The 27,940-nt window shown below is 38.3% G+C and overlaps 2 protein-coding genes across 6 annotated transcripts; one reads left to right on the forward strand and one right to left on the reverse strand.

Annotated features, from left to right (window-relative positions):
- Positions 1-838: 838 nt before the first annotated feature.
- On the forward strand, positions 839-16,400 carry rufy1 (RUN and FYVE domain containing 1). Its single transcript, XM_082176992.1, has 17 exons — positions 839-1,149; positions 3,637-3,810; positions 5,139-5,256; positions 5,371-5,472; positions 5,610-5,733; positions 5,811-5,872; positions 6,162-6,297; positions 8,613-8,714; positions 11,410-11,526; positions 12,030-12,197; positions 12,277-12,374; positions 12,600-12,719; positions 13,650-13,779; positions 13,871-13,965; positions 14,051-14,099; positions 15,161-15,238; positions 15,318-16,400. Exons 1-17 carry the CDS (start codon positions 867-869, stop codon positions 15,456-15,458), a joined length of 2,097 nt encoding a protein of 698 aa, XP_082033118.1. The 5' UTR covers positions 839-866; the 3' UTR covers positions 15,459-16,400.
- Positions 16,401-16,591: 191 nt separating this feature from the next.
- On the reverse strand, positions 16,592-27,731 carry hnrnph1 (heterogeneous nuclear ribonucleoprotein H1). 5 transcript variants are annotated; one of them, XM_082177083.1, is made up of 11 exons: positions 27,386-27,731; positions 26,866-26,963; positions 26,625-26,780; positions 26,403-26,546; positions 24,957-25,095; positions 23,219-23,391; positions 20,114-20,217; positions 19,854-19,989; positions 18,307-18,390; positions 18,123-18,221; positions 16,592-17,177 (listed from the first exon to the last, which is right to left on the reverse strand). In XM_082177083.1, exons 2-11 carry the CDS (start codon positions 26,948-26,950, stop codon positions 17,074-17,076), a joined length of 1,224 nt encoding a protein of 407 aa, XP_082033209.1. In that variant the 5' UTR covers positions 26,951-26,963; positions 27,386-27,731; the 3' UTR covers positions 16,592-17,073. The 5 variants fall into 5 exon arrangements, with proteins under 5 accessions (XP_082033209.1, XP_082033207.1, XP_082033210.1 ...); XM_082177081.1 differs by having other exon boundaries at positions 23,213-23,391; positions 27,386-27,710; XM_082177084.1 differs by having other exon boundaries at positions 17,991-18,221; positions 23,213-23,391; positions 27,386-27,710.
- Between the last annotated feature and the right edge of the window lie 209 nt (positions 27,732-27,940).

Consider the following 27,940-nt stretch of genomic DNA (forward strand, 5'->3'; position numbering starts at 1 on the left):
ATGATGATATGAATGTTAGTTAATGGTTAAACGTAGGCCTAACCTACAAATCCCCGCAGTGAAGCAACCAGGTTCAGCTTCATTTGACCTAATACCAGACTTAATTTCCTCTTCTGGCAATCTGGTGTGATTAATTGAATGAGAGCATTCATGACTAAACATTAAATTGCTTTTCATGTTAAGATCTGACAAATATCTTTAATCGTCCTTAATCCTCAACAGCCTTAACCACGACTGCATTCTTCTTTCATTGTCACACCTAGTGACTTTTGTTAATCCATCACAATTATAGGAAATCAAGAGAAACTTTTAAAAATAAAATGTAAACACTTAAGTCAGGATGTTTTTTGAAATCGTAAAAACTACTTAGCATCAGAGACATCTTTCCCTGTTTTTATATATAGGAGGACTACAACAACACATTGAACAAACTGCATCATGCATTATTTATGATCATTCAAATAAGCAAATCAGCGCTCGCTACTGCCATCTAGTGAATACTTTGAACTGTTACATAGAGAGTCAAACCAGCATAAAGATCAAATTTGCTGTTTCTATTTTTAAGTGTATCGCAGGTTAAACTTAAAAAGGTTAACAATCTATCTACCTGCCGATCTGTCTATCCGTCTGTTTTTAAATCTATCTTTAATAACTTTTGCGTTTTTATTTATTTATTTATTTATTTATTTTTATATTTAATTTATATAAGATTTTAAATAAGTTAATAATCATTTTAATTTGTTTAAATTGATGGCTAAAAATTAGTTTTGAAAGGAAAAATCTGCTCGCTCGCTAATGGATTTGTCTCCCCTAAGCGATCAAATTCGATTGCTTTGGTCTCGAGTCACATGTTTTGACAAGTAAACATGGCGGACGAGGACCCAAACACGAAAGTTGAATGCGAGGACGTTCCTGCAAAAGAAGAAGACCCAGAGGCTACGGAACCGGTGCAAGATGATGTCGCCAATGATACCGACGAGGCCCAGAAGGACAAACCGGCAGACAGCTCTTGGTCTGCACCGATTTTGTCGTTTGCTCGTAAAGCGTCGGAGACTCTGAGCATCGGAGTGAATCATTACAGTGCGGGGTTAAAGGGATCTGACACATCACAGCACATCTCTGACACCTCTGATCACATAAAGACAGCAGGTAGGACACCTGCTCCTCAGTCTGACATTTAATTATAGGGATAAGAACGTTCACTGACTGCACTGATCAGTGACTAAGATAAGTAGTCAATAACAGAACTAACATAAAAGTATAAAGTACCAGGGTATTCCCATGATATTGTTTATACATACATGCACGTACCATGGTAATATCACAACGTAAATTGGTAGTTGACAAATAACTTCAACATAAAAATATTACGTTCAGATTTGTATGAATGGATAAGGGAATGTGTATTTTATTTCCATGAAGTTTTAAACCTTTTTGCTGCCTATTTAAATAACTCTGAAGTGTGAAACGAGTATTTAAAACTAATATTGCATGAAGTGTCATAAATCAGGGGTTTTCAGTCTTAGATGCCACAGACTCCCAAATATAATCATCCTTGTGTGAGGAGGGACCCTCATCCTAAGGTTTTAGAAGACAGCTACTGCATCTGTCATGCAGAAATACCCAATCCTGCTCTGAAATATTTATTTATACATGTTTTATATATATTAAATTATATTAATTGAAAAGTGGAAAATATTGTGTGGAAAATATTTAGTGAGTTACATTATTACGTTTTTTTTTTTTTAACTCCTATACTTTTTATACTATAGTATTGTGCTGTTGATGTATTATTTATTAAAATCTATTTTATTCAATTTAATAAAGTTTTTAATTTTTTTATTAAAAAGTCTGGAGCCCTGGGGAAGCTCGGTTCCAGAGTTATGCCCAGTCAAAGCTGTATAGGAAGTGGCCATATCTCGGCCCAGGGAGATCCCAGAGGCTCAGGACTCTGGAAGGGCCCTTCGGGGAATCCCTGACCCCAGAGTTACTAATGCTAATTACTAATGCCCCTGAACCCCGGGGCGGCTCCCTTCCTGAGTAACGTCCGGTTATACATGGATGAGTTCCAGAGAAAACGGCCGATATCTCGGTCCAGGGAGGTCCAAGAGGCTCGGGACTCTGGACTCTGGACTCTGGAAGGGCCCCTCGGGGAATCCCTGACCCCAGAGTTACTAATGCTAATTACTAATGCCCCTGAACCCCGGAACGGCTCCCTTCCTGAGTAACGTCCGGTTATACATGGGCGAGTTCCAGAGAAAACGGCTGATATCTCGGTCCAGGGAGGTCCAAGAGGCTCGGGACTCTGGACTCTGGAAGGGCCCCTCGGGGAATCCCTGACCCCAGAGTCCTGAACCCCGGGGCGGCTTCCTTCCTGAGTAACGTCCGGTTATACATGGGCGAGTTCCAGAGAAAACGGCCGATATCTCGGTCCGGGGAGGTCCCAGAGGCTCGGGACTCTGGACTCTGGAAGGGCCCCTCGGAGAATCCTTGACCCCAGTGTCCTGAACCCCGGGGCGGCTCCCTTCCTGAGTAACGTCCGGTTATACATGGGCGACTTCCAGAGAAAACGGCCGATATCTCAGTCCGGGGAGGTCCCAGAGGCTCGGGACTCTTGAGGTTGAGCGGGGGCCCCCGGAGCAGCTCGGTTCTGAGGTGGACCGGACCCTGGTGTGATGGGACCAATTTCTCCACGAGGCGGGGGGCTGCTGGAAGCTCGGGCCTGGGTGCATTCGAAGGGGCCCCTCGAGACCTTTCATCGATCCGAGTTAATTAATTAAGTAATTTTATTAATTTTATTTGACACTTTTTCTCTTCTAAACGTTTCCTAGTTCTCCCCTGTGGCCCCTGGACCCCAGTTTAAAATCCACTGTCATACTTGACATGAGAAAATAATGCATTTGCTTGATGAGAAATATGAAACTGCATGAATAATAATTATACAGTGTGCTAAAGTAAAAGTAATAAAAAATATAGCATATCAGTCTTCTACTGAAAATGGCATGTTAGCTTCCCAAATACTAAGGTATAAGAATATATTAAAATGTCAATACTATGTGATATGACAAAGAACCATGAGATTACCATTTGATAGCATATAAACACACCAGTGAAGTTTTGTAACAGAGACCTAGACACCACAAAACCATTCAAAAGAATGTCCAGGTCCAAGATATTGGATCAAACAGCTTAATCTATTCATGAGCTCTTATCTGGCCATAATTCAGCGTGATTATAACAAGCGACATATACATTTAAGATGAAACATTTTAATACAGCCAGTGTTATATGTTGCCCTACATCTGTAGCTTCTTTTATATATAATGACAACAAATGACATAATTGTTTTGTTAGACCATTACAGCGTACAGGAATTGAATAATGCACCTGCTTCCTGACTGGATATTTTTTCTCTAGCAGGAACTTCCACTTCCCCTCAAGTTCTGTTTAAGGCTTTTATTTGTTGTTCTAAGTAACTGTAATATTTGAGTCATTGTTTTGCGTTTGCACTTAATTACACTGACTCACCAGTTAAACTAACCGACTGTGTGCTGAGTGAGTGGTTTTGCAGATGCCACAGGAAGTGTTTGCTGTGTTCGTGTGTTAATGCATCTGTGTTGTCTCGGATCTGTCCAGCTGTGAAGGATCCCATGGTGGTGGAGCGGTCGAACCTCCTCAGCATGATGAAGCTCAGCATTAAGGTTCTGATCCAGTCCTCTCTCAGTCTCGGACGCACGCTGGACTCTGAGTATCCACCTCTGCAGCAGTTCTTCGTGGTTCTGGAGCACTGCCTTAAACATGGTTTAAAAGGTGAGATGGGACATAAAGCTAAATTCTTTCCCCACTAGTGTTTTAAAAATAAAGTTACCAGCCAGCACCAGCATTTTCATGGCCCTCGGAATAGCCAGAATAGCCTTTTGGCAATAGCCAACAATACATTGTATGGGTCAAAATTATCGATTTTTCTTTTATGCCAAAAATCATTAGGATATTAAGTAAAGATCATGTTCCATGAAGATATTTTGTAAATTTCCTACCGTGAATATAAAATATTTATTTTTGTGAGTGAATGCAGCACAGTCGCAAACATAAATGGACAACTTTAAAGGTGATTTTCTCAATGTTTAAATTTTTTGCATCCTCAGATTTTCAAATAGTTGTATCTCGGCCAAATTTTGTCCTATTCTAACAATATTTATTCAATCAATCCTAGCTTATTTATTCTGCTTTCATATGATGTATAAATCTCAATTTAAAAAAATTTACCCATGTGACTGGTTTTGTGGTCCGGAGTCACTATATAGATATATATATATACACACACACACACTACTGGTCAAAAGTTTTAGATCTGTAAGATTTTTGATGTTTTTAAAAGAAGTCTCTTCTGCTCACCAAGGCTGCATTTATTTGACAGTATTTGACAGTAATATTGTGAAATATTATGACAATTTAAAATGACTGTTTTCTATTTTAATATATTTTAAAATGTAATTTATTCCTGTGATCAAAGCTGAATTTTCAGCATCATTACTCCAGTCTTCAGTGTCACATGATCCTTCAGAAATCATTCTAATATACTGATTTTATGCTCAAAAAACATTATTATTTTCAATGTAAAAAAACAAACAAAAAACTCGGGACTTTTTGATGAATAGAAAGTTCAAAAGAACTGCATTTATCTGTAATAGAAATCTTTTGTAATATTATAAATGTCTTTATTGTCACTTTTCATCAATTTAATGCATCCTTGCGGAATAAAAGTATTATTTCTTTAATTTTTTTTATATAATATAATGTTATATAATATAATTTATTAAATTTCTCCCCAAAAAGACCCCAAAGGTCCCTTACTGACCCCAAACCTTTGAATAGTTGTGTGTAATGTTATTAATGTTATATATTAATTTACTTCAGTTAATATTTGTTTTATTTCAAGTAATCAAAATGTTTATTTTTTGTTTTTTTTATTTTTTTTATTTACCAATAACCCTGCTTCAAGAGTTACTTGTTAAAGACAAGAGTAATTGTCTTTGATTTCGGGGTGTAAGACCTAAACATGTTGTTGGCATTTTTTGTGAAATTAACCAGTTTTAATGGCCTAAATCCTGCATGTTTCTATCTTTCCTCATGGGCAGTGAGGAAATCTTTCATTGGTCAGAATAAGTCAATCTGGGCTCCTCTGGAGATGATAGAGAAACTGAGCCCCGAGTCAGCTGATATTGCCACCAGTGTGCGTGATATGCCTGGAATCAAGTAGGTTCCCATCACTCACAGGCGCTTGTCTTGGATGTAATATCATGTTTGAATCAGTGTAATAGGAGAGCATGCATTTGCTCTTTACATTCATTAGGTTTTGTGTTGTTTCAGGACAGGGCTTGGTCGAGCTCGAGCGTGGCTGCATCTGGCTCTTATGCAGAAAAAGATTGCAGACTACATGAAGGTGCTTATTAATAGAAGAGACCTTCTTGGGTAAGAGCAGTTAAGTCATTGAAAAAAAGAAAAACTTCAATATTTAAACTCTTGTACAGAATTGATTTGATATCATACAAAAGGTTGCAGTGCTATTAAATTTCCCAAAGTAAATTCCTGCTCTGTTTCTTTCTCAGGGAATTTTATGAGCCTGGGGCTCTTATAATGGAGGAAGAGGGGACTGTGATCGTAGGGATGCTGGTGGGTCTGAATGTGATCGATGCAAATTTGTGTGTGAAAGGAGAGGATCTGGATTCTCAGGTGAAACACATAGCCATTAAAAACCAAGCTGCCAGATGTGCTCATTGACACTAAACACGGCGTTCTTGTTGCTGCAGGTGTGCGTCATTGACTTCTCAATGTATCTAAAGGATTTGCAAGCAACTGAGACCACACAAGAGTGAGTGTGTGATCATTTAGCAAATAATTGTGAAAATAAAGATTCTGTCATCGCTTACCCTCAAGTTGTTCCAAACCATTGACTTCCATAGTAGAAAAAAAACCCACTATGGAAGTCAATGGCTACCTTCATTAAAATATCATCTTTTGTGTTTAACAATGACTTGAAGGTGAGTAAATGATGACAGATTTTTCATTTTTGGGTGAACTATCCCTTTAATGTCACGATTGAATTCTGTGCAACAATGTTCAGTAATGTTGTCTCTTTCGGATTCTTTAACTGCTAACAGTGATTCAAAGATGACAGCCATTCTTGACCAGAAGCACTACATAGAAGAACTGAACCGGCATCTGAGCTGCACGGTGACGGATCTTCAGATCAAGATGGACTCGCTGGAGAAGACCAACGGCAAACTCATTGAGGAGGTGAAAACACTGTACACAAAGAACTTTTTATGGGCCTGTTTACACCTGATCACTTCATGCGTTTTCTCTGATTGGATACCGATCTGATCGTGAAAAGACCAGGTGCCTCATTTATAACCGGTGCGTACGCACAAAACAGACCCTGAAAGAGGCGTACGCCACTTCCGACGCATAAGTTGTGTTTTATAAAAACAAACTTGACGGGAAAATTTGCGCATCTTCACTCAAACTCTGACCCATGCGTACGAACGCTTTGGAGATGGAGCAGTTTGGCGACACCGATGGTGAGCTGGAGTTAAATGTCTTTTTGGTCACTTTTAGACAGAAAATCTAAAGAAAATTAAACATATACAGAAAGATACAAATATAATTTCACTCACCAAGCCTGTCACTTGAAGCAAATATCCATCCCTTCTTAAATGTCCGCGCCAGCGAGCGCGTTGGGCCGTTTAGTGAAACTGAAGCAAATAACAGTTTAAATAAATAAAATAATTATTTAAACTATATTTTACTTCTGATATAAACATTTAGATTAAATGTGCCATTCAAATTAATGGAGTTAAACACTTAAACATGAAATCATTACTGAGAAGTTACAACATTTTTTTATATTCAATCAATAGAAATATTTGTTGTGGATGCGATTGTTTTTTGAACACTTTTCCTGTGGCGTGCTGTACGTGTTTTAATGTTTTAACCACAGAGATAATTGCTTATCATGATAATTCCAGATTGTCTGAGAAAATAGTTTCGTGCAAATAATGCCCAAGGCCTATCCGTTTCCATTAAAAATATAAATCAATTAAAAATACAATTCGGCCAGTGGAAAAGTCAAGTCAAGTCAAGTCAAGTTTATTTGTATAGCGCTTTTCACAATACAGATTGTATCAAAGCAGCTTCACAGTATTAAATTAAAATAATACAACAAAGTTCGTTTCAAGAGGAATTTATTGATTGATAAAATTAAATTAAATATCCCCAAAATATCCCCAACTGAGCAAGCCAAAGGCAACAGTGGCAAGGAACCGAAAAACTTCATCAAGTGACCTAATGGTGTCCTAAAACTCCATCAGGTGACCTAATGGAGAAAAAAAAACCTTGGGAGAACCCAGGCTCAGTCGGGGGCCAGTTCTCCTCTGGCATTTATGAGCTAGAGGCCGGATTGTAGTTTGAACTGTAGGATTATATGAATGCCTGGCTGAAGAGATGCGACTTTAATCTAGTTTTAAACTGGGAGAGCGAGTCTGAGCAACGAACAGTATCAGGAAGACTATTCCAGAGTTTTGGAGCCAAATGTGAGAATGCTCTCCCTCCTTTGGTGGTTCTGGATATCCTAGGTATGACCAAAAGCCTTGAATTTAGTGATCTTAAAGAGCGCGATGGATTATAGGGCGATAAAAGATCCGTTAAATAGACTGGAGCTAAGCCGTTTAGGGCTTTATAGGTCAGTAGCAATACCTTGTAATTAATACGGTTTTGGACTAACTGTAGCTTGTTTAAAAGATTGAGAAAAACTTCCTCTGAAATGTATTTTACACTATTTGATTTGTGCATTCAAAAACAAGGCAAGGATAGGCAACTACATGATTTTTATTAATGTAATGTGTCTTGTACCGTTAAACGTTATCACGTGGATGAATAATCATATGCAAATGATATGCAGATAAGGATCTGCATAGTAAAACTAGCTCCATATATGGTTATTTCGGGGTGGAGACGCATGTGCGCACAATCTTCCGCTGACTGGGATTTATAAAGTGAATTCTGCGCAGGTTCTGGCGTACGAATGGTTTTATAAGTCTGAATATTTTTTGGCGTACGCCATTTTTGGCTTTCGGGTGCACGTACACTTTAAGTACGGATCCTACGCACAGTTTTATAAATGAGACCCCAGGTGCCTCATGTAAAAAAAACTTCCGTAGATTTCATCCTAAAATTCCATTTATAAAACTCAGTCAGCAGAAGATTGTGCGTACGAATCTCCACCCCGAAATGACCAACTATGGAGCTTACCGTGCCTACTTTTACTATGCATAACGTCATCTATGGTGAATAAAATGCAGAGAAATAACTTAAATGCAGCGTAAATTTGCATAAAGCACGGGAAATTGAAGATTGAACTGCGGAAACACATTTGTGGCCATGGAAACGGATTAACAAATCATGTAGCTATCCAATCAGTAAATAAACAGGAATTGACCAGGTGTAAACAGGCCTATGGTGTGCTTTTGCATATTTTGATTTGTTGCTTATAAATCATGCACTACAGAATTAACATGAAAAACATTTTTATTTATTTGATGTCTTGTTTACAGCTTACAGCAGCCACCGACAGAATCAACGCTCTGTGTGAAGAGCAGGAACAACTTAAACAAGAAAATTCTAGTATTCTTCAAAATAGTCAGAGGAAAGAGGAGGTGAGAATTACAAGATAAATGTCTGTATGAAATAATTTGTTAAAAAATACTAGAAAAAAAAAAATGTGAGAAGCATAATTTTACTTCTTGAACTGCTAATGCTGATAGCCTAACAATGGCCAAAAATGGGTTTATCACTAATCGTTTTGTCAAGTCGCCTTTATTTATATAGCACTTTATACAATACAGATTTTCAAAGCAGCTTCACAGTGATAAAAAGGAAATTTACGATCAATGGGTCTCATTCATGAAACACGAGCAGAACGAATTTTTGTGTAAATCGTGTGTAAAGTGGTTCTGACGTAAATTTTCGGATTCATAAAATTTTTCGTATTTTCCAAATGTTGGTACGAAAGAAATCTACACCTGCTCCCAGCCACGCGTAAATAGTGCGTTTAACATCCGAACGTTTTGCTCATTAATAAGGCTGCATTTTAATTCACCTTAATCGGGTACATATTTACACAGCATTTTGAAAAAATATTATAGTAATTACATACGGTTGTTCCTTTTTACTTTTATTATGAGATATGTAGATATGCTCGATGATGATGGTGGTCCTCCTCCAGTTTGAATACGATTTTTTCAAAGTGAACTAATTCGTTTTTTGCAGTCAAGCTTCATGTCGAACCATTTTCTTTTCACTTCTGGGACTGTGCTAATATGCTGCCAAGCTTCCTTTTTTTTAGGACCTGATACGCCACTATGTACGCTTGAAAATAAAATGTGGCGTTTTGCATGAACTTCTGATAATAAAACTTAAATTTCTGCATCTGAGAAATGTCTCTTTTTCATTCGCTTTTGAGAAGACATGTTGAAATCCTTCGTTTGGTGTCATAATATGATGCCCATATATATAGTTGTCAGTTGGATTTAATGGGCGGGATTTATGGTAATTGAGAATGAGCGTGCGCGCGCGTCCCATTTACGACCGATTGGAATTCATTAACACACACACACATTTCATTATCACATCTGACGTTTACGAAGTATTTGTGAATCAGGAGAAGAGTTTTCGGGAAGGTCTCTTTACGCGCAAATCACTCACATATTTACTCGTATATTTACGAATGTTTCATGAATGAGACCCATTGACTCAAACTTCATCAAATATGAGACAAATTCAAGTTCTGCTGTAAATCAGCCCTAAACAGACAATCGTGTCATTATTCAGCTGAAGTCAGTTCAGTGTAGGGGTGGTTAATCTGTCTGATTTCCCGATTCGATTCGATTACGATTATTGAAGTCCCGATTCGATTACAGTCGATTTTCGATTATTAACGATTCTCGATTAGCGATTATTGATTTTCCATTTCACAACAGTAAACGAAAATACACTACAAAGTGATTGCAGTATTAAAAAAAGTCAGCTGCTGAATTACTTTTATTGAGTAACAACAACTCAAAGCACTTTCTGTGTCGTGTAGTTATAACTTCAGAATGATTTGTATGTAGCTTATGTTCTGTAGAACACAGAAATGAATACATCACATTGTGTTGTGACTCATCAAGTTGAACTAAACAATAACAAATAAATGAAAGGCTTATTTCCTTTAGGAAGTAGATCAGAACCAACATACTGTAGAAATTGGACAATTTTCTTCTAGAAAGACAAGGTGTTCAGGTGGAAGAAGACTGCCGGTTGCAGTCGAAACATGTCAAGGTAAAGAAAACGTTTTTTCTCCACCTGAACACCTTGTCTTTCTAGAAGAAAATTGTCCAATTTAATCATTAAGAAGACAAAATGAACATTTTTGAACAACTTACTGTAGCTTCAATTAGTAACATACAAAGCCACTCTTATACACAACTAAATAATAAAGAGTTATAACTTGAAATGTTTGCTGTATACTACAATCAAAAACAGCTTATACAAAAAAAGTGAATGAACATCTGCAGAGAGCACAGTCAAAATGTAACTTTTTGTGACTGAAATTGCACATATTGCAGTATAACGTACGTATAACAGATCGGTTTACACAGTGTACTGATGTGAAAACTAAACAATACAGAAAGCATGCAGCTCTCATACAAAAATACTAAATAGGTAACAATGAAATTGCCAATTTTACATACGTTAGCTTTTAACGAAGAAGGTGCCGTTCGAATTTGGCGCTCAGCCATCATGAGTCTGTTATGTATGTGCGCGACTCTGTTATGTGCGCGCCACAGACTGTCCGCGCACTGCACGTCCGCTTATAGTTCCGCCTTTTGCGTTCCGCCAATATTACGTTATTAGAAAAAAATATATATATATATTTTTTTAGAAAATCGATTTTTTGACATTTGTGAATCGATTCAGAATCGTCCACGTCCGCATCGCGATGCATCGAAGAATCGATTTTTTCCCCCACCCCTAGTTCAGTGTTGGTTCAGCTCAGTTCAATAACCGTGTAAAGTTCATCAATTATGAAATGAGTTCAGTTCGGCTATAATCAGCTCTTGGACCATCATCCAGCTCAGTTCAAGTTATGTTCCCATCGGAGTGTTAGTGCAGTCAAATCAATAATATCATTTAATGTTAAATGCCATTAAAACCCGAACTAAGCAAGCCAAATGCGACAATCGCAAGGAACCCAAAATCCATCAGGTGAAATGGAGAAAGTAAAGGTAATTCCCAAAAAAGTGACCTACCATCTGGCCAGTTTTATTTACCAAGTGAAGACAAATTTGCCTCACATTTGGAATGTTTTAGGTGACTATGCAAGACAGCCAGGTGGAGCTGGAAACATATCGGCAGACACGTCAGGGTTTGGATGAAATGTACAATGTAGTTTGGAAGCAGTACAAGGAGGAGAAGCGAATCCGGCAGGTAAGAATGTAAAATAATCCAGCTCTGAATGTGCAGTTATTTTTGATTTGGAGTCACTATTGTATTGCATAGTACACTGCCCGGCCAAAGAAAGTCGCTGTTTGGATTTAAATAGGCAAAGTCTTAAAGTTTTTAATCTTGTTTATATGTCTATGTGGTGTTTTTAATAAGCTTTAAGACAAACCATGTGCAAAGTCACAAGTCAAAGCCATAAATTAAACAAGGGTGTAGAGTTACATTTCAAGCTATTTTAAGGCATGAAGAAATATTTTTCACAGGAAAATAAATGTTTAAATGTCATTTTAGTGATCAAAGATGAGTTTTAAGGGACAAAATGATTGACTACAGGGGGACTTTAAGCGTCTATGACTGGATCATTATTGCAGTGATTATTATGTTTCTAGCATGTTGTATGTTTGGCAATAGTTCTTCTAACACTAATTGATGGAGTGTGTGGCCGGGCATTGTATCGAGCCAATCGCATACACTGTGTGTCCAATCAGGAGCTACAAAAGGAGCTGGAGCTGCAGGTCGGTATGAAACAGGAAATGGAAGTCGCCATGAAACTTTTGGAAAAGGACACGCATGAGAAACAGGACTCTCTGGCCGCACTACGACAACAACTGGACCAAGTCAAGAATCTCAACATACAGATGTTCAACAAAGCACAGGTGTTACATTGTTTTTGTCTGTATAGCATGATGTTAACTGGAATAGGATAACTTGTAACCTTTTCGTCTGACCCATAAGGAGTCTGACCGAGTGGCCCAGAAAAAGGTGGAGGACATGCTACAACTGGAAAAGAAGATGATTCAGATGGAGGCTGCCATGAAAGAACTGGAGCAAAGGTGCACATTTAAGGAATAATTCACCCAAAAGTCACTTACTCGCCCTTATCTTGTTCCAAACCTGGATACCTCTCTCTTTTTATTCTTGCTTTGGGGGAACAAGTCATACAGGTTTGAAACAACATAATGACAGAAGTTTCATTTTGGGTAAACTTTGGAGATATGTATGATATGCAGTGTATGGACTTTTTCGAAACCTCTTAAACTCAAGCATTTGCTCCTCAGACTTCAAAATTCAGAAAATGTGCGCAAGAATTCAGATGAAAGCCAGAATGAGCTGAAATCGGAGATGAAAGGGAAAGTGAACGCTCTGCAGAAGCGTCTCGCCGACCTCGACACGCTCAGGTAGTGTGAACTGGGCTTCTGTTAACGCTAACTTTGCAGTCATGTTTTCACTCCTCAAGATCTTGATTTATTACAGGGTTCCCGTAGGACCTTAAAGAGTCTTAAGTTCAGTTGAATCAAATGTATGGCCATAAGAAGTCTTTGGCTACGTTTACACCGTCAGTCCAAATCCGATTATTTGTTTATCCGATTGGAATCTGATCTAAAATGATTGACTATCCACATTGTGTATCACAACTGTTCGTGAACATATCAACATATTTTAATGACAGTATATTAATTGAAAATGTATCAAAATAAACAGAAAATTATACAAACTTTGCTAGTGATTGTTTTGAACATGTTTTGGACTTGTAATAAGAATTAAAAATATTATTGATATTTTTATTATTATTTGTGTCAATACTTTGTAACTTTTGCCCCATGCTTTAATCAAGATTTTTAAACAAATAAACCACTTTTATGATTTATCTTATACACAAAATATGTTGCTCCATCAATGTGCAATACAAGCATGCATATTTTTTCTGCAATCATACACTATGGGAGTAGTGAAAAGCATGTTTTTCTTAAGGTGTGCCATTAGCCTTGTACTCTCTCAATATATGTTTTTTTAGATTTCTAGAATCTTTATAATTTTGATTCTTATGTTGATTTTATAATTCTTCACCAAAAAAAATTTGAAGGCTGAAATGGTTTTGTGAGCTTTATCATTTTAAAAACCTTTTTATTTTTGTCAAAACCTGTATTATTTGAACTTTTATATTTTTTCAGTCATTTTATGGTTTTTGATGTTTCTTCACACCACCCATATGGTAATAAATTATATGTGCAGGTCTTAATAAACTCTAAACTCTAATTTGATTGTAAAAAGCCTGCAGATACCCCGTCATTTGACTCCATGTTGTTGCTTATCTGTCTTTTGTACAGGGCAGGCCTGGAGTCAGAGCTCAGCGTGGAGAAAGAACAGCGTCAGAACATGCAGAGGGAACTACAGCGAGAACAGGACAACAGCACAGAGCTGCGCACACAGCTCCAGCAGCTGCAGGGCCTGCAGACGGTCAGATACACTGATGCTTTAAACCAGGGCAGACAATAAATCACTTGAATAAATGACTGCTTTGATCCAGCATACTCCTTTGTTTCCACAGGAGCTTCTTGACCTTCGACAGGAGAAGAAGCAGCTCCAGCAGTTGTGTGAGGAGCAGGAACAGGCTCTACAGGAGATGGGACTTCATCTCAGCCAGTGAGATCACTCTATCTTCATTTCTCTGTCACCCCTCCTGTCTGATATCACACACTATAGTCTTACTCTAAAATCCCACTTTCAGATCCAAACTCAAGATGGAGGACTTCAAAGAGGTCAATAAAGCCTTGAAGGTAAAAGAGCTTCATGCAAGTTCACCTTTGTTTGTGTTCATTTGTACAGCCAAGCAAAGGTTAGTAGTGCTTGCCAAGTATTAAGGTCCTTGCACAATGCCGAAATGCTTAAAGTCCGAAATTTTCGCATGCGTTTTTTCGTATTCGTGATTCGGTGGCTCTGAATTGTCAAAACACCAATCAAAATGCTTTCTACGGAACCTGATGGGAATTTTTTTTTTATTTTTATTTTTTTTATGACGGACTGAAGTTTCGGATTCAAGCGTGATTAACATAAAGTGAGGCCGTATTTATTTTTTAACATGCGAAAATTTCTGATGCGAATTTCGGACTCGGCGTGCAAGGGCCTTTACTGTTCGCTTTATTAAACTTTGCTGTGTAACTCGTCCTAAACTGCTACATCGTCATTATAATGGTGCCTGAGAGATGTTATAACTTTACTAAGTGATCAGACTTAAAATTCCAGATGGACAAGACAATAAAACATTGAGGGCTCAAGCTTGGAAATAGAATTTCAAAACATTATTGCAGCATATTTTACATAAATAAGAAAGATGAATTATTATAAAATTTCTGTTTGAATCTAGTTTATCAGGTTTCTTAGTTTGTTTCTATGTACTGTATATAACGTTCAAAGGTTTGTGGTTGGTAAGATATTTAAATACTTTTGAAAGAAGTCTCTTGTGCTCACCAAGGCTGCATTTATTTCATAAAAAAAAAAAGCAAAATATTGTGAAATATTATTGCACTTTAATATATATAAGCTTCACTGTCACATGATCCTTCAGAAATCATTCTAATGTGCTGATTTGGTGCTCAATAAACCTTTCTTCTTATTATCAGTGTTGAAAACTGCTGTGCCGCTTAATGTTTTTGTGGAAACTTAAGTTCAAAAGAACAGCATCTATTTGAAATTGAAATATTTTGTTACATTATAAATGTCTTTTCTGTCACTTTTGATCAATTTAATGCATCCGTTCTGAATAAAACTTTAATTTCTTTCAAACGTAACTTCCAGTATCATGATAATGGCAATTGATGTTGTAATTTCTGTCCTCTAGGGTCAGGCCTGGCTAAAAGACGACGAAGCTACGCAGTGCAAACAGTGCCTGAAAGAATTCTCAATCGCTCGGAGGAAAGTGAGTGCAGTTCCACTCTGTCAATCACTATGTCTCAGTCCTTTGGTGAATAACTCCACTCTCGTGTGTCTGTTTAAAGCACCATTGCAGGAACTGTGGAGACATCTACTGCAGCAACTGCTCTAGTAATGAGCTGGCTTTGCCCTCGTACCCCAGACCCGTCCGCGTATGTGACGTCTGCCATTCGCTTCTGCTCCAGAGGAGCTCCAGCGCCTCCTGACACTGCCTAACCTCTCTGCTGATCATGTATGGGAAACTACAGGCCAACTCTAATAATCAACTCTTGATCTCTTTGTATTTTTAACACTTACGCATTCATTTCTTGTGGCACCACTGGCTTCCGTTTGACTAAACCTTTTGATTGTTGCAAAATCATCTTTGACAGGAAGACATTAGGATAATTGACTGTATTTATTCTCATAGTCTCCATTATAGGGAGCTAACTAACACTTAGAAGCCTTTCAGATGTTCACAAAGAGTGAAGGTAGAAGAATAATTTTTCGTGCTTTTTAGTCTTTAGTTGTGTCTCTTATCAAAATTTGACTGAATGACATTTGTAATTGTTTTGTAAATTCTGATTAGTGTAAAATTTAATAACAGTGCATAACTGAATTATAATATTTTTTAGCGTATATGTGCTTGTACTATAAATCCACAGACTGTCTTACAAACACACACCACTATCAGAGCTCACATCGGTCAAAATGGGGGCTAGTTATTATATAACGTCGGTGGGTATGTGTGAATTATTAAAGAAAATGTATCAACCATTCATAAAACAAACTATCAAATGCAAACGTTTGCATAACTATGGTTTTATAACATTTCTTCTGCTCTTGTCATGAATGAGGCTCAAAGTCTAAATGATTTTTCCTTGTCCAAGGGTATAATTACATTTATCGTATGCAAGACTAAAAGCGCAAATGGATTGTATTTTCTTTGACTTTTTTTTGCTCATATCAGTCAAAGAAAAAAATCTACTTTTTTTTTTATACAACTTTGTAAGGCTCTCTGAAAACAAAATGTATATTTTAGATTGTATGACAGTTTTCTGTGTTGTACGCTCTCTGGTCTCCTATTCTGTTCATAAAACTGTAAATGAAGTCTCTGGAGATTTTATAGAATTGTGTATGGTTTAATAAACACTGCCTTGAAGTATGAATCCATCTGTGAAGACATGAGGAATCAAAACATTTGTCCACTGATGCACTACACTGAAATCACAGGGGGGGAGCAAACACTTTTTCCAAATGCAAACAGTAACATGCATCTAAATGAAACCCCTTCACTACCCATCATGCTTTAAAATTATACAAAACATTTTTTTTTTTTTTACCTTAAACTTGTACACTCTTTTTAAACTTTCGGCCTGGATTAAGCATTAAGTACATGCAAAACACCTTTGCTGGAGCGAAAAGTTTAAGATATGATGTGCTACATTCTGCTGACAGAGTGAAACCTCCATGTGCAAAGACGTCAACCTGTACTAAAGGCTTTGATAAAGTTGGCCGGTAGTATCCTGCAATGAGGAAACAAAAATCACCTCTTTTTATACTCGACTGTAAACAGATTTACAGGCACCTCTGAGCCAGTGTGATACATGGGCTGTGTCACATTTCAGCAAATAAAGAGCTTCTCTTTTAACATAAATTACTAACTCTAGTAAAAGGATTTTCCTCAACCATGTCAACAGGGAAAAAGAAATGTACTTGTGTAAAGCTCCGAAACCACAACTTAGAAGGGAGCAAGGAACAAAGAGCAAACAAACGAAAGAGGACACTGTTCAAATTAAGGTTTGTCATAGATAATAAACCAGCTATGAAACCCCCCGGAGGCTACATCCCCCAGCCTCCCCCCATGCCGCTGCTGAGGCCGTTCATTCCCATGGATCCGCGGCTTCCTCCGCCGTAGTAACTGCTGCCCATTCCGCCCTGATTACCTGACAGGAGGGAGAAATACACATTTTAGGACCAGGGAGTTCTCAGTGCGGAGAGAAATCATAATTTCTACTATGATTCTCAAGGCCCAGTCACATGACAAGCAATGCAGGTTTGTCATTTAAAATTGCACAGAAACTGCATAAACATTCAAAGCAATAACATGCATTTCACATTATAAAAAGGTTGTTTTTTTTTACACTGACACCACGTGTGCAATGAAACCCGGTGAACTGTTTGGCAATCAATAACTGTGCTGTAAAACGTCAGGTGGGGGTCAAAGGTGAAACCATTTGACCTGCGCGAAATCCAGTGCCAGAGATAACATGCATTGACAAAGGTCATGTGATAGGGCCTTCAGTGATGCATCAAATTCTACCTCACTTGGACCCCTAACAATTCCATTGGCTGGAAGAACTCACTGCAAATTCCTTTTGGAACCCAATTATTAATCCCAAAATGCATCATCAGCAACATGCATCAAAAACATGACATCAATAAATATTTTTTACTTTATACATCTTGTGTACAAACTGTCATATATAAAATGGTAAAAAATAAATGTTTGTCTTTGATTCAGTTGGTAATTAACCTACATGCAATCATACATTTTCATTGAATTGTGCTCTCAGTGTTAAATATCTCCACACCTTTTAAGTTTTTTGTAAAAATCTCAGAATTTTTGGATATTGAAGGATACACATTCATTATATTTTAGGTATCACAACAGAAAAGATACTAAATAGGCAATGTAAAATCAATATTAAAATGATAATATTGGCATTGGAGTACTGTTTAATGGTGATTGTATTTACCTGATCAGCTACAACAGGATAACACGAAAGGCTTTTTAATCAGGCATTACAAACAGCTACCCCTAGGGGTCCAAGGGCGATAGGATTTGGCATGGAACCGGCTAGCAGAGCTACGGAAGAGCTGACACTCACTGTAGTCACTGTAGCCCCCCATGCCACTCTGGTTACCATAACCACCGCTGTAGCCAGAGCCCATCTGCTGGCTGCTGTGTCCGTAAGACGACTGGTTTCCTGCAGAGCAACAATAACGCATCTCCTAATAGCTGCTTAGTAAGAGTTACTCATTGGTGAAGAAGAGGTGAGGAAAAGCTCTTACCCATACCGCCCATCATTTGGCCACCATATCCTCCGCTTCCGCCCCCTGCCGTTGAGTTCAGGAACAGCTCCACATAACGGTGCTCTGCGTGAGAAATAGTGTTGGTATTTAGACTCCAGATTATCATCTATCAAACTGTTCAGTTTGCTTCAAGAGAAGAATTCAGACATTCAAGACATGTTAACAAAACCTGAACTTAATGAAAATCATTTGGTTCCAATATTTTATCTTTAGCTGATCGTAGATTCATATCCGTTTTTTCTGATCTTTTCCATTATGAACCATGTGGTCCTGAATGAGGTTTATAAAAGTTTTAAAATGCAACCTCAGTTTGAACAACCATATCATCTCAACATTCATCACAGTTCTGCACCGATGACAATGACATAGCCTGGTTAAAACCAGACCATTCTCAGTAGTAACTGAGTTATGGTCTGGCAAAGCTTCATTAATAACTCATTTCCAAAGGGGCGTCACCAACGGACGTCGCTCAAATGCCTCTGGGCACAATTGGATAGACCTAAAACCAATCAGAGAGATCGTCATCGTGTAAAGCCATATGCTGTGTCCCAATTCGCCTAAGTTACACTACGCCATAAAAGCATGTACTCTTTTTGTGAAGAAAAGGTATTTACTTTTGAATGTGTAGCAAAAAAGTAGGCAAGCTTTGGGACATACTACTTCGTCATCTTTATCGGACGGATCTGTCGCGTGCATCCTGTCACTTAGACTGCCCTGTCAATCATCTTGTCACAGTTAAAATCCTCTATTAAATCTCATTTAATTTTCTACCGTTTCGGAGAGAAATGTAGCAGCACGTTCATCTGCCAGTGGGTCTTTCATGGAGACTGTCCTCATGTGTTTGCAATTTGAATATAATAATGCATTTAAAAGTTGGTGCGCTTCACCAACGGACGTCGCTCAAATGCGTCTGGGCGCAATTGGATAGACCTAAAACCAATCAGAGCGATCGTCATCGTGTAAAGCCCGCCCCAACGTTTCTGATTGGTGCCGCGATTTCGACGGATTAGAAATGGGCTTGAATGAGCTCTTTGCCAGACTACTTGCAGAGCAAATCTAAATTTGCCGGTAGTTGTCTGGGTTTTCCCAAGCTACCGATGACAGTCACTCTAAAGATTATGCATTCTGGTAGTTCTTTGGTCACTCTGTGAATATGGAAGTTTGCAGCAGATTTAGTCAGTGGAGGGACAGAGAAGCTGTTATACTCATATGTATTACAGTGACAGCTCTATACAAACAAAACTTGAGGGAAAATACTATATGAGAAGAACACTGCTCTCTTTCACCTCATCCACTTTATCACCAGCACACAAATTTGCTGGCTTCCCTGGCACACCACCTTATAAATAAATGCATATGACCTTCTATGACTTATCAGTTCTGTGGCCAGTTCGCACTCAAATCTGATATTGACCACTGAAAAAAGATGTCAACAGCCAAACAAAGAAATTGGATGGGAGTAATAAATCACTTGAGCACTAAGGCTTGCAAGTGTGAATGTCGCTATTCCCTCTCCTAATACTTACGCATATTGGCCTTGTCCTTCGACATGGCAGCCACAGCGTCCTCATGCGTGGCAAACTCGACATCCGCCTCGCCCGTCACTCTCCCATCAGGACCGATCTCCAGGTGAACACGCACCGGGTTCAGTGGGGAGAAGAACTAGAGAGGACAACATGGACACAGACAGTAAACTGGATGCAATATAATTCAATAAATGCTTTACATTAACAGACAAAGTCCACAGTATGGAAATAAACAAGTATTTGTGAGAATAAGGACTCACGTTATATATGTCTGTCTCAGTGGCTCTGTACGGAAGACCTCTCATGTGCACACAGTGCCCCGTTGTGCTCTGAAATGAGGAGCTGCCATCTCCGTAACGACCATCTTTGATTCAAATAAGAAAAAAATCCTGATAAACCTTTCACTGTCTATTTTACTTAACTGTGCATGAATATCTTGAGAGGAAGCTGTTGAAATAGAGCAAAATTCAAAGATTTTTTTTTCATTTGGCAAAAGCTTTCTTAATCTAAAGTGACCTAGCAGTCAAAATCTGTACAGGTATAGTATGCAAGTTTCGCCACCAGAGGTCGCTTATTTATAACAATAACAAAGGCGTAGCTTGATGACGCTGGGAATGAGCATGGAATCATGGGAGTTGTCGTCTTCAGCTCCACAGCCAATGGAAAGCAATCTGATGGGATTCAGGCAGATGAGCTAATGTATTAAAGTTTTATTAACGTTACTGTTGATTGAAGCAGGGTGTGGCCGAGAGCCTGGGACATTTATCCTTGCTGTTTTTGTTATGCCTAAATGCCATAGTCAGCCGCTGCCACTCCTTTCGTTTTGTTGTTAATGTTTATTTTACAATTAAAGTTACGTTTAACATCCACCCCCATCTTCCCTGAACTTGAACTTTGTTACAGTTACATTTGATCACTTAAATTTACATTTTATTTCATTCTGATGAAATAGCCATAAGTGCTGAATTACTACTCATACAGGTCACTTTACTTAAAAGAGTTAGTTCACCCAAAACTGAAAATTCTGTCAGTAATTACTCACCCTCATGTTGTTCCAACCCCGTAAGACCTTCGTTCATCTTCGGAACACAAACTAAGATATTTTTGATTAAATCTGAGTGCTGGATCACTCCTCCATAGGCTTCTAAGACACTATAACGTTGCACGTCACACGTATCACACACATGACCAGCGTCGCCCAATAGTAAGCCTACGTGGTGACGTGCAACACAGACGCGCTACGCTTAAACACTACGTGAAAAGACTCGAGGCCCAGAGAGAAGGAAATGAAAAGTGGAATAGAGTCGTTATTTTTGTTTGTTTTTGCGCACAAAAAGTATTCTCGTCGCTTTATAAACTTAAGATTGAGCCACTGGAGTCACTTGGACTATTTTAACGATGTCTTTAATACATTTTCTGGGCCAGCAAGTTATAGTGTCTTAGAAGCCTATGGAGGAGTGAGCCAGCACTCAGATTTAATCAAAAATATCTTAATTTGTGTTCCGAAGATGAACGAAGGTCTTACGGGGTTGGAACAACATGAGGGTGAGTAATTACTGACAGAATTTTCATTTTTGGGTGAACTAACCCTTTAACGAATTAAAATTGTGGGGTAACACATCGCAAAACAATCATACTAAAACACATTTGTGCATTTAAAGTTATGTTATATGAGTTGCATTTGTTGCACATTGTCGTAAGCTAGATCGATATTACAATATCATATTAATGAAGCTGGATGACTTGTGTTGTTAAATGGCAAGCAATTCATTTTAAAATATTGTATGGTGGAGAAATTACTACTACTTATTACTACTACTTATTGTTACTGTTACTACAAATAAAGCTCTTTCTGATTATGCTATGTTAGCCCCTTGACAAAATAGTGTTGTCTCGGAGGCATGGTACAAACATGTTATTCGAGGTAAATCAAGAAAACAAGAGATTTGAACAATAAGACTAATCTAATAAAACACATAATACATTAAACCATCTTTGGTGTTTCCACGGTTTCTACAGAAGCAAAACCGTAAATCGAGGGTAACGCGGATATGACGTCATTGACAGGCGACGTAAGGACACGGACAGTTACGCTAGTTAAAATATTTGATTTCTCTGGATTTAAACATTGTTGGAAACATTTGGGATAATACAAGTACACAAATCAACATAATATATAACACTGTTCTAGTAGTTTTGGATGTTTTAATCCAAAAATATTACATATTGTCCCTTTAACTATTATGTTGTAACTGTAAACAGAGTGGCATAGGGTGTAAAGCTTTGGGTTAGATAATTACATAACAGTAATGTAATATTGTATTATATATTGACTGTAATATTCTGTGATTGTTCTTGGTGCTAGCAACACCAAGGTCATGGGTTTAATTTCCAGGGAACGTATGGACTGATAAAAAGGTGATTATATTTAAAGGGTTAGTTCACCCAAAAATGAAAATTCTGTCAGTAATTACTCCCCCTCATGTTGTTCCAACCCCGTAAGACCTTCGTTCATCTTCGGAACACAAATTAAGATATTTTTGATTAAATCTGAGAGCTGGATCACTCCTCCATAGGCTTCTGAGACACTATAACTTGCTGGCCCAGAAAATGCATTAAAGAGATCGTTAACATAGTCCAAGTGACTCCAGTGGCTCAATCTTAAGTTTATAAAGCGACGAGAATACTTTTTGTGCGCAAAAATAAATAAAAAAATAACGACTTTATTCCACTTTTCATTTCCTTCTCTCTGGGCCTCGAGTGAGTTCACGTAGTGTTTTAGCGCAGCGCGTCTGTGTTGTACGTCACACGTAGGCTCACTATTGGCCAACGCTGGTCATGTGTGTGATGCGTGTGACGTGCAACACAGAAGCACTACGTGAAAAAACTCAAGGCCCAGAGAGAAGGAAATGAATAGTGGAATAAAGTCGTTATTTTTGTGTTTTTTTGCGCACAAAAAGTATTCTCGTCGCTTTATAAACTTAAGATTGAGCCCCTGTAGTCACTTGGACTATATTAACGATCTCTTTAATGCATTTTCTGGGCCAGCAAGTTATAGTGTCTCAGAAGCCTATGGAGGAGTGATCCAGCTCTCAGATTTAATCAAAAATATCTTAATTTGTGTTCCGAAGATGAACGAAGGTCTTACGGGTTTGGAACAACATGAGGGCGAGTAATTACTGACAGAATTTTCATTTTTGGGTGAACTAACCCTTTAAGTACATATATAAAAAACCTTACCAAACCCAAACTTTTGTACAGTAGGTCAATATATCAAATAAATGTTCCAGGTTAAACATTATTAAGCTCTATCAATAGCATTTGTGGCATAATGTTGATAAGCACCAAAAATAATTTACCCCCACCGTAGCCTCCACGTCTCATTCTCTCAAAGGAGACTCCTCTTCCCATGCTGTTGTATCCGCGGCCTCCTCCCGGCCTGTCGTAGGGGCCCGGTCTCTGCATGCCCATGACCTTACGCTGGGGTTCATAATGTGTGCGCACTTCCGCACGGCTGCTCTTGAAGATCTCTATATACCTAAGGACATAAAGATAGAGTGATGGCACCATGGTCTAGTGGCAGAAGACAAGAGCATTCCTGCGTGCAGTATAAATAAGAGCTGTCTGAAAACGGGTCTAATGAACAAACACCCTTAGTTAGAATGACTCTGGGATGACACTAATTAACAGTCAGCGTCTCCGTTCAGTGACTTTACGTAACAGTTTCCGAAAAGAAAAGAAAAAGAGACACAGAGAGACAAAAATAAATAAAGCACCCTTATATATTTAGTTTCATTCAACCCTTCATTATGAAGAACTTTTCTTATGGTCACCCGAAGGGTGTGGTGTGGTCTCATTGGACTGACACGCTGCTTTCGTTCTCTGCTAGCAAAGCACTTAAGACAGTTAGGGTTAACTTTGTATTACCTGTTTAACTGGGTCCTCATGATCTGAAGTCTTCAAAATGGTAGAAACACTGACAGATTCCTATTGCATTAGGCTTAGTGCTGAGTGGCCATGTGACTATCGGTCAAGCAGGGAGGGCTGATGCCAAACATCTCAAAAGCCCCAATACTGGCAAAATAAGGGCGGGCGTACACCGAGTTCAGACACACCAATGAACACGTTTACGAGTCAGTTAACCTGATGATCGTGTCGAAGCAGCTGGTACACGGCACATGAGCTTTCGCTCTAAACACGGAGACTGCTTTCAATGTTGCTACTATAGCTTTGGACAGAAAAAAAGAAAGAAAATAAAAAGACGAGTGTGCAAATGATTTGGTGAAAAGCAGAGAACAGCACATCAATTCCTTTCAACAAAACAACTAGAGTGTGTGTGTGTGTGTGTGTGTGTGTGTGTGTGTGTGTGTGTGTGTGTGTGTGTGTGTCAGTGTATGCGTGCTGTAGAGTTGCAGCCACAGGGCTGTAATAATATTCATATTGCTATATGCTATATAGATGACAACCTATGTGAACAGGTTTAAAAATGATCGGGAGGTGCCCGCAAACTACTCTGCTTAGCTCGTAATTCCTCTCACACAATTCCGTGACCATTCAAGCATCAACGATTATTAACGATAAAAATCGTAACGTGTACGCCCGGCTTAAGGTAAAGTCACAATTAACGTTGATCAGCAAAATTTTCACAGGCGAAATCAAATAATTTCAACAGGAATCAATCTAACCAATAGGAGACTGACCAACAGAAAGCTGATCGGTTTGAAAGTAACTTCAGTGTGAGCAAATGACAATATACAATGTACCTTTTAGCCTGTAAGATTTTGCTAATGTGGCCGCACTTTTAATGAGTCTGGCTGACATATCTGTCCATTACAACCCAAAATGCAAATTCACCAGCTTTTCAAAAAGTTGAAATATCTACTAAGCTCTTTTCCTCTTTAAATCTACAAAGCGCAGCTCAATGGTTCACTCAGCACTAAAAACGGATTAACAGCTGGGCTTCATTTTCCTTGTTTTTTTGTTTTGTTTGTTTGTCATCAAATCATCTGTGGTCATGTCTTGTCATTTCTGCAGTGGATGATTTAATGAGGTGAACACCATAAGAAAAGCAACGTATCCAGGCAACCAACCAGCCATCCCCACCTGTGCCCTATTCTTTCCTTGTGTTTCTTTAGAGCCTTTTCGGCTATATCCTGTGAAGCAAACTGCACGAAGGCCTCCCCCGTACTCCTCCCCTGGAAGTCCACCGGCAATGTTATCCCATTTGGCACGATTTCCAACCCTTCAACCCAAGGACAGATAACCCCAGTGGGGGACAAATTAAGTCACAAGCCCATTAACAAGACTTTATATTACTCTATGGGTTTCTCTTTATGTCAAATGAGAAATGATACTAAATAAACATACCAAATGGGGCCGCAATACCTTTTCTGGAACAACTTATGGATAATTTGGTGCAAGAAAAAGAAAAAAGGGTCACTTAAATCAAATGCCTATTGAGAGTCTGTCTCAACCCATCTCTGTTTGTTTGGAAAGCCCCAATAAATGCCTAGATTGTTGTACACTTTTTTTTTTTAGGTATATAAAAACTACAAAAAGGGCTGAGGCAAGTAAAAAATATTGTAAAGTACGTTTTCTGATAATTACATTAAAGGGATAGTTCATTCAAAAATGAAAATTCTGTCATCATTTACTAACCCTCATGACGTTTCAAACCCACAAGACTTATGTTCATCATCTGACAGTTCAAAATGTAGGTCTTAAAATAAATCCATATGAATCAATCCGTTTAATCCAAGTCTTCAGAAGAGACGTGATTTAATTCAGGCTTTCAATCACATATAAACATTGATCACCGAACAATCTTTACAGTATTCAATTTTGGTAATGGAAGCTCTGGCATGTTCGCTTGATGTGCAAGGACCAATGAGGTTCATTCTCGTGTTACGCAGCACGTTAGAGCTTCTACAAGAACCAATGAGGTTCATTCTCACAAGTCAAGCAAGTACCGTTGAGCTTCTGATTATATTCGCTGATCAATGTTTGTGTGTGCATAAAAGCCTAAATTAAATCTGTTCATCATATAAAGCGATCAAGTCTCTTGAGAAGACTTGGACTAAACCACTCCATTCATATGGATTTATTTAACAATCTCTTTATGAACCTTTTGAATTGTCAGAGAGTTTTGTGTGAAAAGACTTTCAATGGAGGGACAGAAATCTCTCAGGTTTCATAAAAAAATCTTAATTTGTGTTTCGAAGATGAACAAAATACTTTTGAAACAACATAAGAGAGAGTAAATGATGACAGAATTAAAAAATGTGTGTGAACTAACCCTTTAAAGGACAAAGCTGAATAAAAAGTGACCCATCTTGGTCCTTCTGGATGATCCAATTCTGGAGATTTAATGTAAATTTTAACTAATCCTAATTTTAAAGATTAAATTACTAAAACTGAGTACTTTGATTTAAATGATCACAGTTCATTTATGTGCAAATGATGGTCCGATGAGCTAAAATACACCTTAGATGTAGGCATACTGTTTAATTTTGTGTAAAGTGGGGAATTTGAACTTCCTATCAAACATACCTGCAAAAAATTGGACAATTTCCTCCTTGCTGCATCCGAAGGGCAGACCGCGAAGCCTAACCAGGCCGTCTCCTCCTGTGTCCGGGCAGTTCGGTCCGGTGTGCTTCAGAACCCAGTCCATCTCAACACTATTGGATTTGAAAACTGAAACCACACATTAATCGATCAGCATTTTGCCATGAATTATTAAGGATCATAACTAAGACAAAAGGAGCTGCCTACCTTCCACGTAACGGTGCCCCATGGTTTCACGGTCTTTCTTCACTGCGATTTTAAGACCTTCCTCCGACTCAAACTCGACAAATGCCTCTCCACTTGGTCGTCCTTCCCGTGTATATGTGAAGTGTATGCTTGTTCCATTGTTCGCAATTTTGCATTCTATAATGAAATTTAGCTAAAATTAGTCAAGCAGGGGATAAACCATAAGAAGAAAATATGGAGATTTAAGCAGAGGCTCTTTTACCTGAGAAAAACCTCTGAACTTCATCAACAGAGCAGGACCAGGGCAAACCTCTGACTCGCACCACAAACCCCTCTCCATCCGCCATGCTGGAAATAACCCTGCTTAAACAAAATATTAAATACGTCAATCTATAATACACTACAGTATTACATACAGACGTATATACGTTTTAAAATGAACTATTTCATAACGTTTTATGCATCTCAAATGGAGCATCACTGCATGGTTAACAACCCAGACATACAACATATAAGGCAAAATGCTCAGTCAATAACACCCATATAGTTTATTCAAAACACACACACAGGTCCAACTAATAAAAAGCTAAACCAATCAATCATGCACCTAAACATTCCATATTCAGCCAAAATTAAAAACCAAAAGAAGACCCTTTTAGGCATAAAATAATAGTTAATAATAAATAGTTATATTTATTTACATCATAAATGGGAAACTGTTTTGCATAACTGATGAAACGAAACTGTTAGCTTTAGCGAGCTAACTTAGCTGAACCACATACCTTCTGATAACCCCCCCAAAGACGCTTCGTCTACACAACCGAAGAAATCCGATTTATCTGCCCCTTAATAAAGTATTTTATCACTTCTTATATACGTATATAATAAGTAAATGAATAATAGAAAACGAGAAACTGAACGGCGCTCGCGCATGAACGGGAGATAAACGGGTCTCTTCACCGGATTCTAACCGAAACTAAAAGAGGCGTTTGGCGACACCTCCTGTTTGGAGTGTGAAACTACAGCGCTCTAAATCTATTTGACAAAAACATTTTCGTACATGACGTTCGCTATCTGATTTTGTGAAACAAACCACTGATCTATCTATCTATATATAGTCTTTTTACAGATCATCAGTGCAACAAACCGAACAGATATAGGCTACGTTCACACTGCAGGCTGAAACGACCCAATTCCGATTTTTTTGCCCCTATGCGACCTGTATCTGATCTTTTCATGACAGTCTGAACGACACAGATCCGATCTTTTCAAATGCGACCCAGGCCACTTGGGTATGTGGTCCCAAATCCGATACATATCCGATCTTTTCAAATGCG

Source organism: Leuciscus leuciscus (assembly GCF_965113295.1).
Source record: "Leuciscus leuciscus genome assembly, chromosome: 8".
NCBI lineage: Eukaryota > Metazoa > Chordata > Actinopteri > Cypriniformes > Leuciscidae > Leuciscus > Leuciscus leuciscus.